The following is a 12,784-nucleotide window of genomic DNA, read 5'->3' as shown; positions in this document are numbered from 1 at the left end:
AAAAAAAAAAAAAAAAGAGGCAATGCCTACCCCCAGAGTCAGCTGACTGAACCCCAAATAGACTGAGAGGGACAATAACCAGGGACACAGCTCATTCATTACCCACAACTGACCACAGAAATTTACAAATTTGAACTCACAAAATCTTTGCGGCAATCGACATGAAGTGTGCAACTATTATCTATACAAATCTGTTTGATGGTTGCTTACAAATGAGATATCTTCTCAACTTGAAAAATTCATTACAAATATCCTGCAGCTTCCTTCTCTCCTCTGGGTGCCAAGCCAAGAAGGCTCTGAGCTGGCACTGCAGAAGGCAAGTGCCTAAGATTGTTTGTGCATACAGAGGAATTACGTCTGTTGGTGTACTTCTGACTATGTTCCAAAGTCAATTATAAATTAAGTGGATTATCTGCACCTCAATTAACATAAATAACTGAGAGTTGACTATACCTTGAATATGAATACTTCTTTTAAAGGCTGGCCTCAAAGCGAAATCACAGAACCTTTGAGATCTCTGCTTCCAAGGTACTCTAACTTGAACAATGACAGTTAAATGCATGCTGTTTCAAAGTTTATATGTCAGGTTCCTATACTACATACTTTACCATAGACTGTTATAAAATGAAGAGAAAGACAATGAAAGGTGTTAAATTAAAACAGAGATACTGAGTAAATAAACATTCTGCTTTACAAATACCTTTGCAAATGAAACACAAATGGGAAAATAGAAGAAATACAGAGGTTATTAGAAGTTAGCAGGATATTATGTTTTCTGGATCAATCTCAGAGAATAATGTTCATCATTTTCATTCCTTTCTATTGTAGAAAGGAATTAATCATTTATATAAAGCCTACCCTGGTGTTCTGTTCATCTATGGCATTCTTAGATGTATAGAGTTTTAGCGCTGGAAAAGTACCGGCTCTAGGGTTCAAGTTCCAACTATGCCACCTACTAACTATGGCCATGACCTTGGCAGATACTAACAGTTCGGGCCTTGGTTTCCTTATCTGTAAAATGTGAAAAATAAAGTACTGCATGAAGTTATTATGAAGAGTAAACAAGCTAATACTTGTAAAGTTCAAAGCACAAGTTGGTTACACACTGTTATACTGCAATCCCTCAATCTTACAGACACAGAACCTAAAGCCTGGAAAGGTGAAAATCATTTTGTCCCAAATCACCCAGCTACTCAGTGGCAGAGTCAGAACTGAAAGTCAGTCCCTTGAGTCACAGTTCAGTCACTTTATCAACTACAGTTTTTCCGTATAGCATTCTCTCCCTGGTTTTGTCCAGAACTTTATAATAATAAAGTTTCCTCTCCCTCCTCAAATAATTCATTTCAGGACCCAACTACAAATAAAGTAAAAAGTGCAAAGTTGGGATAAGTAGGTGCTGACTACTAGGTCAATTAAGAGGCAAGCGGAGACATCGTGCAAGGGGGAGTGTGTGCAGGAGGTGCTCACGGCTGCTGCCCAGATGCTAAACACCACAGCTCCATTGTAGTGCTGAAGCCTCAGGGCAGTACATTCTAATCTTGATCATCACTTGATCCCGAGTCTAAGAAAATCCAAGACAACCAGCTGAGCAGGAAGAGTGTGATAGCTGAACTGGTGACCTCGCTATGCTACACTAAGATCCTCTAGCACTTTTGCTTTTTTTTTTCAATCGTGTTTTTATTTTCCAATTACAGTTAACATACATTATTGTATTAGTTTCAGGTGTACACCCCAGTGAAAGATTAATTTTGAGTTGTCCCTCTAATTAATAACATTTATGAATAAGGAACAAAAATTGAAAAAGAAGGTAGGACGGTAATTGTTTTTACAAGTGGTAGCAACCATATTACTAGAAATAATACAAACAAGCCTTGAAAAGAAGTAAACAAACTAAAAAGCTGGACAATTAGACAATGCATAAGCTCCAGCACATTTCCCATCTACAGTGGGATAAACCAGGAGAAGAACATATTCAAATGAAAAATAAAAATTGTAAGAAGTAATATCCACTATTATTTAGTCTTCTTTATCAGTCACTGCCAAGTAATTAGGAAATCTGAAAAGTTTCCTTGAAATTGATTTTTTTTGGTCTCCCACTTTCTGTCTCTCTTTTTTAATTGAGATATAATTGACATATAACTTTATAGTAGTTTTAGGTATACAACATGATTTGATATAGGTATACATTGTGAAATAATTCCCACAATAAGTTTAGTTAACATCCATCATTACACAGAGTTACAGATATTTTTTGACATGGATTGGTGGTGGCTACTTAGAAAAATACTGATTAGAATAGCAGTGGAAGGTTATCCTAAATATAAAAATAAAGTGGAAATACAGACAGAAAAGTAGAAAGAAACTAGAAGAAAGGAAGAGACAATAATTGTGGCAAATGCAGGGCCAACATAAGAAGTAGACACTAGAGACAACGGCAAACTCGCACAGAGATGTGTAATGATATGGTAATGCAAAGAGGCAGCTCTTGAGCAAAAAAGAAAGAAAGAAAATTAATTTGGTCAGGGCTAAGACGAAGAGTTATGAAATAGAAAAAAATAGCAAAGGCAACATTTCCTTTTCTATTTTGACTTTCTTCTAGTACTCCAACAAGAATATTACAATTTAAAACGTTTAACTGTTGGTAAAAAGAAACCCAAGCACAAAGGATCAGGACAAAAATTTACCAAGGCCCGGCCTTCAATGTCCTTGTACTAGTGTATGCAGCCTCAGATGAAGTTGAGACAAGCAAAATTATTTCAGAGAAAATTCTATGGTTCAGCTACAATAATTCATTCATAGGTAGAAGGATACATAGAATTATCCCTTTGGATTTGTGACACCAGGGTACAGCTGTCCACCAAGAAAGCTAACGTGCAGCAAAGCACACCTCAAGGAGACACAAACGGAACTCCAGTTCAATGGAAGGCTTGGCTAACCACAGCTGAGTGATCCTGAGTTGCAGTGTAATCTGATAAGGAAGGAAGAGCGTGGATTCTAGAGGTGTAAAACCATGTGTCCCCAATACACTGGAGTTCTCTGAAAGAATTCTTCAAATACTGGATAAAGAACAACTGATGCTTATCATTCAAAAGGTTGTCTTTGCGTTTTCATAAGCGACTATTCAGAAAATTTAGTAAATATTGTGGATTAAAAATTGATTAATAGACAACAAACCAGAAGCAATAGTGAAAGTCTCCAGAGATTAATACTAGGCAAGCTTACAAGTTTATTAATGACCTAGAAGAAGCTTACGTGGACAGAAAAGGTAAAGAAAGACCGAAAATAGCCAATGATGCAAACCATCTACCGTAAAGCCTGAAAGACCTTGCTAAATAACAGATACAATGAACTTCCCTCTTCACAACATAAGGAACCAATACTTAAGAGTATACTAATAGGCCCAACATTAACAGTTGAAAAAATTAGCAAATTTCACCAGGGTGAGAAAAAGAGAAGCTATAATAAATATTGACAAAATAATGAATGGCAAAGAGAATGCCAGCTAGTGCCTCTTATATACTTTTTCCTTTGTGAATGCACAGAAACTTTATGTAGAGCTTTATGACAGAAGACAAAAAAGTTTAAAATAAAAAGGACACTATTTTATGCAGTATATAATTAACCTACTGAACATGCTGCTGCCACAGGACATTAATAAGGCACAAACCTTCGTACGTCTCCCAAACACCTCAGAGATTAAAATATATGGTTCTACAATAAAAAAAGCTTAGGGTAAAAAATTAAAATGGAGCGCATACTTCATGATTCAGAGTATTAACTAGGCAAGTCAAAAAGGAAGTTTCCTTTCCAATTGTCCCAATTGTTGTATTCAAAATGATTTATGTTTCAACTTTAAAATGTGCCTAATTCCATCCTAGAGTTCAAATTAAATGATTATACTCTTATCCAAAAATTATTATGCCATTTTTTCCAGATACATTCTCTTCCCCTGTTTATTTTTCTAAATAGCAGGGCCGTCCATTTCACCCAATTCTTCTTCCATTTCACTTATCCCAGCTACAAAATAGTTATTGCCTAACAGTCCTGAAAAACCCCTAAATCATATATGTAGAATTGCATGTTTGGAAAAGAGAGTTCTATAATTTGTTAAATTATCTCACCTTCTCTCTCAAAATAGACCAGAATTTACATTCCTATAATACTTTGGTTCTGTTCATATCACAAAATAAAAATCTGAGCTTGGGTACTGTGATAAATCCTATTTAACGACATTTTAACCTGTGTCCAAGACCTACAGCAAGAGACAAATAAAATTTAACCAATATACAACATCACTTTATGGAATTAGACACTGGACAGACACATTAAAAAGGTACAGCCCTCTGGGCTCTGGCTTCACATGAGGAATGAGCAATTCCCCTGTGAAATGCTATGGCCCCGGTCCGTTCATAAATTCAACACATAAAGAGTTATTTTGTCTATGAATGAGTTATAGGCAAAATTCACAGCCTGAAAGCCTGAGAAGCTGTGTCCAAAAAACTTTGTGGGTCAATAAAAAAACATATTAAATTTTTAAATTTTGAAAATAATAAAACTATGTGGAGACAAGACCGAAGTGACCAGGAGGCAAGTTGGCCCCTTGTGTCCATTTTGTAATCTAGTCCTCTCCATTTTGGGCTTAGCAATAGGGTGCCACACGTGGTAGAAAGCCAGCCAGAGCATTCAAGCTTGACTGAATTTTAAAAGTGACACAGTGATCCAATATGCTCCAGGGTGCTACTGACCATTAAAAGCAACCTTCTGAGTGCTCACTTCAAATTCAAACATTGTTACAAAGTACCATCCTCAATTAAATACAAGCCCATTTATTTCATCTATCAAAAAATTGTGTCCAGAACGTAACACTTGCAAAGAAAGGTCTTATTGTGCATCTTAAAAGGCAATGTACTAGCAGAGCTAAAAATAGCAGATGATCTTCTAAAATGTAGGATTTATATGTTTCTTCTTGAGTATAAAATAAGAATTTGCTTTAGAATGCCAATGAGGCAACATCACTGAAAGATGGAATAAATAAAAAGCTAAGCAACAGAAGCCCTTGAATAGTATTTGGTTTGGGAGACAAAAGAAGAAAGGCATATTCCAAACAGATGGAAAGTGAAATAGAAGAAAGGTATCCTTACCTGCATTAATTTTCCTTCTGCTGGAGTTATTTCAGCAACACCAGCAAACACACCTTCCAAGGTGAGATTCAGTTTTCCTGTGGGGTCCATTTTCAAGGGGATCACTCTGATAATAGCTTTCTGCTCTGCTGATCTTTCAGACTCCACCGCTGCTGCCAGTACCAGTCCTGTGTGTCCGAAGCCTGCCTGCAGGGTAGCCATCAGCAGCCAGGGCCAGAGGGCAGCCAGCTGCAGCTGGTGGCCACCACTCATGCTACCAGCTGCAGCAATGCACTTCGGCCATACATACTGCTTCCACTAGCTAATTCCAAACGCAGGTTCTCAGATCCAGACAATTGAAGGACGAGAGAATTTATGCTTTGGTTTCAGAAACCCAAGTCATAGTTTTGGCCCTTCCTTTTTCTAAAGTATATTCCCAAGAACAGGTGGCATTTCTGATCTGGCGCGAATAGGGTGTTTTCAGCCCACTTCTGCTGCAGGTATGTCATTTTCTCCCATCTTCACTATTATTAGTAAGATATCACCACTTCTCTGTGGAATTTCCAACTTTGCTTGAGATTGAATGTCACATCCTGAATTTTTTTTTTTTTTAATGTCAGATCTCTTGCTGCTGGTCTTCCATATGCATCAAAGTTGTAGAGCCACTAAACCCAACGTTAATGAAAAAAACAAGGCAAAGTGAACAACGAAGGCCATGCATTAAAGGTGAGCGTAAAAAACTCCAGCGTAAAAAATGAAGACACGGCCCTTTTTAAGCAGCATAATTTGTCAGTGGTAAAAGGCTAAAGATCACAGAGAATTTTTATTTTAAACAGGGAAGGAGAGAGAACATTTCAGGTCTCACCTGGAGAAATATCCAAAGATGCTACAACATGTATTCATAAAAGCTTGTACACTGAACTGTATTTCGACGTGGCCAAAGTTCTAGGCCCGTTAAATTTAGAATTTTGTTCATGAACTTAAAATATACTATAACTTTTAAATGTTCTACCAAATTTGCCTGTAAAATAGGTAGTAATTTGTATGTCTTCTCATATACAGGATAATCCTGAACTTCACAACCTTTTCAACTTTCAAATGAGAAAACTATTTGAAAAGGTTAGCTTTCCAATTATTTTCCCCAGTTAAAAACTGTATTTCTATTTTTATTTTTCTTTCTCTCTGAGGGATTCCAGCTTGTATTCTCCTGCTTGAGAATGCCAAGCACTTTGATTTCCCATGAGATGCTTTTGGAAACTACTTTATTATCCCGATTTTATAATCTGTAATTTTCTAGGTTCATAAGTAAAACAAAGGACTATTCCTAACACGTTTTTAAATTCCTTGAGGGGGTGGGGTATAAAGATAGGGGGAGTAAGGAGGTGATTAGTCTACAGGCTCTAAGTAGAATGCCCTGGAAAAGTAAAAAGCCAGAGCAGGGAAGATCTGTGCAATTTCTAAGCACACTTCAGAATCAGGGTCTTTGTACAAACAAAAATCTTATTCCAAGATTTTAAAATGTGCACCCTTCAGTAAATATAAATGCACTCCAACCACAAAGCCCACTGTGTTCAGAGGTCAAATTTTTAAAATCTTATAAAGTCTTCAGAATAAGTACTGAAGAGCCAAGCAATTGAACATGAACCTGTTATACAGATTCTTTTGCTGAGGCAGAGGGAGGAAAAAAGAATTTCAAAAGAAATCTGCAAACCTGTTGCGCTGCCGGGCCCACTGGAATCCACGGGGGTGAAACAAATTCAATTATGCTTTTATAGATCCTGCTCAAAAAAGATTTCAACAGTTTAACCAAGTACAGCTCATTCTTCCACCTTCTTACTCGGCAACCAAACCAAGTACCCCACACTGCAGGTAGGTGCTGAGAAATTCCACAGCCTGAAAAGATAATCCATGCAGGTCAAAGGCAGAAACTTACTCCAGGGTTAGAGCTACTGTCCCCAGGAATTCTAAAACACTTATAGAGGATCCAAAGTCATTTCTGAAATCTCCTTTCTAACAAAAGTTCTTTCTCTCCCCGAACAGCATATAAAATGATCAAATCTTGAAAGAGAAGAGAAGCAAAGCAACAATTCACTACCAGGAACACAGAAAATCCCAGAGGGAGAAGGCAATATCTCTGAATCATGGATGGACTTGGAAAGTTCAGAAGGATTCGAGTGCTTCTCTTCCAGAAAGACAATTCTGGATCAACTCCCTAGAGGAGGAAGCCTGTGGTTTGTAATTGGTGTTCTAGCTCGGCCTCCCTCCCCTGAGACTGCAATCACGCTCTCTACCTGCTGACACAAAGTGAGGGTGGAGCAGCCAGAGGCAACCACCCCTCGTCCTGCCCCTCCTCCTCCGGCTGGCTAGGGCCCGGGCTTGGGCGCGCACTCTGAACCAGACACGTTCTTTGGCTTTTTCTCTCAGCTCCTCTGCTCCCTCTATTGAACCGCAGCCAAACTGCATCCAATTCCTTTCTCTGGGTAAAGCAGCTACCACATGTAAATCACCGCCACTCAAACAGATACCTAAGCAGATTCTGCACCTAAGAGAGCATGATGGTATGAGGAAATAAACAGGAAAAAAAAAAAAGAAAGAACAGCAGAACATAAAAAGAATAGACACAGCCCTAGCCGGTTTGGCTCAATGGATAGAGCATCTGCCTGCCGACTAAAGTGTCCCGGGTTCGATTCCGGTTAAGGGCACATGCCTGGGTTGCGGGGCTCGATCCCCAGTAGTGGGCGTGCAGGAGGCAGCTGATCAATGATTCTCATCATTGATGTTTCTATTTCTCCCTCTCCCTTCCTCTCTGAAATCAATAAAAATACATTTCATAATAATAACAAACGAACTAAGGGTTTTTGCAAATATAAGTTCTAAGAGATCTCTGCTCTTTCTGGGTTTTAGTGTCTATAAATGGCACAAAGCCAGAATAAAATGAACCTGTGTTTTAATGCTTACTGACTTATTGCTCTTATGTCTACTACCCTGGCAAGAACTCTATTTTATGCATAGTTTTTCTTCAGCTCTTACTAATTTAAATTTAATAGCTCGTTTCTAACCCGTGCCTCAATGGAACTTTTAGATCAGGTTGATGTCAGAGGTCTGGAATCTGTCATTTTCTCACATCTTTGGGAGGTGCAATAATACTATGGACCAGATCTATGCCCTCAATGTAAGGCTGCAAGTAAGTCTATGTCAAGAGTACAAGCAAAGGGGTAAAATATATATGTCTAATAAGAAGGTAGGCAAAAAGAAAACTAATTTTCAGCTAATTATCACATTCATGAACTAAAACCTTTCCAGGAACCTTGTCATTAGAAATAATGCACTTCTAATATGTTTCTAAAATTCGAATCTTCAAATCTACCAGATTATTTTTAACTGTGGCTAGACATTTTCTGACCTGCTGCCAGTAATCTTTCCAAATTGTACAAATGTACAATGATGCGAATGTGGTTAACACTACTGAACTGTACACTTAAAACAGGTTCTGAGAACTTAGAGACAGAACTTAGAAGACAGAACTTAGAAGACAGAACCTACACAGAACCTAGAGACAGAAGAAGTTTGCTGGAGAGAACATGGCACAAGATCCTGGACAGAACCTGGCTACAGAACTTGGTTGGAGAACCTAGACAGAACCTGGCTGAAGAACCCGGCTACAGAACCTAGCGACCGAACCTGGCTGGAGAACCTAAACCGAACCTGGCTGGAGAACCTAGCGAGAGAACATGGCTACAGAACCTGGCTGGAGAACCTGGAGAACGTGGCTGGAGAACCTAGCAAGAGAACATGGACACAGAACTTGGCTGGAGATTGTGGCTAGAGATCCTGGACAGGCTGCTGATCAACTGAAAAAAACAAAACAAAAAAAAACAGGTTCTTATGTGCTTCTTTAAATTGTGGTAAGAAGCACATAACATCAATCTTAAAAGTTTTTTTTAATTGTGCAAATGAATTATACAAATTGATCATTTGTAAAATATGGATAATAATTGCCTTGTAGGCTTATTGTAAAGATTAAATGACATAATGCCTCTGAAAATAAAAAATTATGAGTGGTCTATTCACCTTGAGCATTTTTTCCCTAAAGAAGGTTTTTGGGGAGCCCAGCTGGTGTGGCTCAGTGATTGAGCGTCAACCTATGAACCAGGAGGTCACAATTCGATTCCCAATCAGGGCACATGCCTGAGTTGCGGGCTCAATGACCAGTGTGGGGCATGGGAGAGGTAGCCAATTAATAATGTTCCTCTCTCATTGATGTTTCTATCTCTCTATTCCTCTCCTTTCCTCTCTCTCTAAAAATCAATACAAAATTTTTAAAGGTTTATGGGGGATAGTTTTGACATTTTAGGCCTAATAAAGCTAACCTAGAGCAGAGAGATAAATTCTAATGTAAATTCTTAGCTTAGCACTTTTTCTTCATTGGTTGGACATTAAGAACATAATGCAAGTAGAGACCTCTATAGCTCCTTTCTAAAGAATAGAAATAGATCTAATTCTTCTAGAGAGAAATTTTTAAAAGTCTGTTAGGGGCCCAATGCTGCCAATTTAATAGTTTGATAGCTACCTCCTTTTACCAAAACAAGATGGTCACTTTTGGGAGGAACATTTCAGTGTTTAAATCTCCCTTTAAAGTAGAAGATAGATTCAAGCTTCCAGAATTGAAACTAATTTGTTTAGATATTTTCAGGCTGGTGAATGTTGTTAGACATTTCTTACATAGTGGCACCAATGGTCTTTTTATCTTTCACTTCCTTGCAAGGCCAGGTGGCACCTACATACACCTGTACAACACTTTGGGAGCCTGTTGTCAAGGTAACCTCCAATTCACGAGGCAGGTAGCCTTAGAAAGTGTCATATCTTAAATAATCAGTCAGTATCATGTCAGCTAACTGGAGGCATAAAATGAGGAAAAGTAAGATGGCAGCAAAGATATCTCTCCTTATGCTTATTTTGGTTGTCCTGCAGTAGATTAAGTTGACTACTCTGTCCTTAGATGCAATAATTAATGTAACACTAAAAAGGATGTTTGACTAAAAGAAGAAGAGGTAGCAAGTTTGGAAGTCTGTAACTGAGGAGCCCATTTGTTATTGGAGAAAATCTTTTGTTAAAGGATTTGAAGGACATGAACACAAGATTTGGAATTACTATTCCCAATATGTATATTAACTTTGCTAGTGACCCATACTGCCCTAGACAGTACTGCTATTTTTTTTAAAATATATTTTATTGATTTTTTACAGAGAGGAAGGCAGAGGGATAGAGAGTTAGAAACATCGATCAGCTGCCTCCTGCACGCCCCCTCCTGGGATGTGCCCGCAACCAAGGTACATGCCCTTGACCGGAATCGAACCTGGGACCCTTCAGTCCCCAGGCCGACGCTCTATCCACTGAGCCAAACAGGTTAGAGCAGACAGTACTGCTATTTTAACCTTTGCTTTCTAAGGACTTTCCAACTGATATTTGGGGATTTTAAAAAAAAATGTTTTAATGAAAATCAAAGAGAACAGAATTTGCTTTTATATTTGTCATTCTTTAGAGCATCCTTTCTCAAATCCAGGGAGAGGTGTCTCAATTCTTGAGGGTACTCTGGGCAAAAAGTATTTTTAGGTACAGGATGGAGTTTAAATAAAATCAGAAGTTTCAGTGGGGAAAGCATCTAAGGAGATTTATTTTCTCTTTACAAGGGAATAATTTGCTTTAAAAAGTAAGTCATGCTAGCCTAAGATTATGGACGACTACTTGTTAATCTTAAGGGAATGTGAAGTAAGGAATACACTGGCATTTGGACTTTTAAGAACAAGAATTTTAAAGTAAATTTGATGGAGATAGTTGAGATGTGTTTAAGAATAGTGTTTCTGGAATTTGAATGTTAGACTTTGAAATGTTGAACCTAAAAAATGACAAAAAATTAAACTATAGATCTTATATTCACACATTCAGTTCTCAAGAATCCAAGACACCTTAAATTTAGTATCTTGGCTTGTTTTTACTGGATTTGGCCTGACACTTTTTCATGATTGAGGATGGCTGCTTGCAGCTTTGATTCCTCAGCCCTGTTTTGTTTAAAGCTATATATTGATTATGCAGCAGCAGACAAGACTTTAAAATTTTTTTAAATATTTTTATTGGTCTTTTACTTTACTTTTAAAAAAATCTTTGTTGAAAGTATTATATATGCCCTCCTTCTTCCCCATTGACCTCTCCTAGCCCTCCCCTGACCCCTACATCAGGCCTTCACCACCCTATTGCCCGTGTCCACAGGCTATGCATATATGCATACAAGTTCATTGATTTATCTCTTCCCACCCACTGACCCTCCCCTGCCTTCCCTCAAGACTTTTTTTTTTAAACCAAACATCTGTATTTGCTGTCATCACTGGGGCCATTTCTTGCTGCCTATTTGTTTACTGGCCTGCTCTTCCAGCTGCAGAGCTGAGAAGTGCTTTGCTTGCTGGGCCAGGGCAGGCTCCGCCTTGTTCACAAAGGTCTCCAGATCATAGTCTGGCTACTCTGTCATTTTGGAGAGCTCAAGCCAACCTGGCCCTTGCTGTTTAATCTCCTTGAGCTCTCCCATGGTCCTCTCCTCCAGCTCCTTTATTAACATTTTTGAAAAGCAGAAGGTTAAATTCAGACAAATCACACTGCCCTATGCATAGAAAGTGGTGGGTGTTTCAAGGAAGACTCATTTAATCCTAATAGAGCAATATTTAGTATGAAGACATTGTTTATTTTTAGAATTCTGCCAAGTAAAATAAAAACTCCCAATAAAATAATCAGTATTAAAGAAATGCCATGCAATCTTCTGGCAATCTTCTCTATTTCTGAGAAACAGGCACTTAAATGTCTGTGATCCAAATGCTTTGCCAGATGCAGAGATACAGAGATGAAAGAGAATGCCTGTCCTTGAGGGGGTCCCAGTCTAGGGGTGGCATTACAGAATTCATTAGTGTGCCCATTATTAGTTTAACCTACGTCAACATATTTTGGTATTCCTACTGGTGATTATAGACCAGCCTTTGGGCATTTTAAAGAGCAAAGTATGCTATACCTTCTTTTATTCTTTTCAAGTAAGAAGTTAATGTTTCCCAAGATTATAGTCTTGTCAGTATAACTTTTCAAGCATGCAAAGTAATGGGATGTTTTTCCTCTTTACTTTCCCCTGGATGAAGGCACTTTCACTGTCTGTCATTGATTAGCAGATACTGATTTGTTGCCATTAAGTAAACTTGATTTATTTGTGCTCTATAAAGATTTTCTGTATTTTTTTTCTTGGTGTTATTTTTTTTTCATTGACTTAAAAATAAATTGAATGTATGTAATTGTCTATGCATTTTAAGTTAAACTGCCTAAAATATGATTTGAGACATATACATTTGTTTCTATTATGAACTGTAAGCAATGTGTTTGAGACTTTAGGTCTTACCACCTGCTGCTGTATTTGTAAAAAAAGACAAATGTTGCTTTAAGAAGTAATTGTAATTAGGACTAGACCAGTGGTCGGCAAACTGCGGCTCGCGAGCCACATGTGGCTCTTTAGCCCCTTGAGTGTGGTTCTTCCACAAGATACCAACTTCTGCGCATGGGCCACGAAGTTTCAATTGCACTGTACATACGCGCCCGCACGTGGTATTTTGTGGAAGAGCCACGCTCAAGGGGAC

At 38.2% G+C, this 12,784-nt stretch overlaps 1 protein-coding gene across 2 annotated transcripts in view; it reads right to left on the bottom strand.

Moving 5' to 3' along the window:
- RNF43 (ring finger protein 43) overlaps nucleotides 1-7,381 on the bottom strand; it is a 60,656-nt gene extending 53,275 nt beyond the window's left edge. Inside the window, exons 1-2 of one of the 2 annotated variants that reach the window (XM_006756201.2) lie at nucleotides 6,832-7,381; nucleotides 5,142-5,785 (exon numbers count right to left, since the gene is read on the bottom strand). In XM_006756201.2, the coding sequence (XP_006756264.1) occupies nucleotides 5,142-5,393 (252 nt within the window). In that variant the 5' untranslated portion in view covers nucleotides 5,394-5,785; nucleotides 6,832-7,381. Of the gene's footprint in view, nucleotides 1-5,141; nucleotides 6,803-6,831 lie in introns of those variants that run through there. The other variant, XM_006756202.2, reaches the window with a different exon arrangement.
- Between the last annotated feature and the right edge of the window lie 5,403 nt (nucleotides 7,382-12,784).

The sequence above is a fragment of the Myotis davidii genome, unplaced genomic scaffold, assembly GCF_000327345.1.
Source record: "Myotis davidii unplaced genomic scaffold, ASM32734v1 scaffold993, whole genome shotgun sequence".
In the NCBI taxonomy this organism is placed as follows: domain Eukaryota; kingdom Metazoa; phylum Chordata; class Mammalia; order Chiroptera; family Vespertilionidae; genus Myotis; species Myotis davidii.
This window is presented reverse-complemented; position numbering and strand designations above follow the sequence as displayed.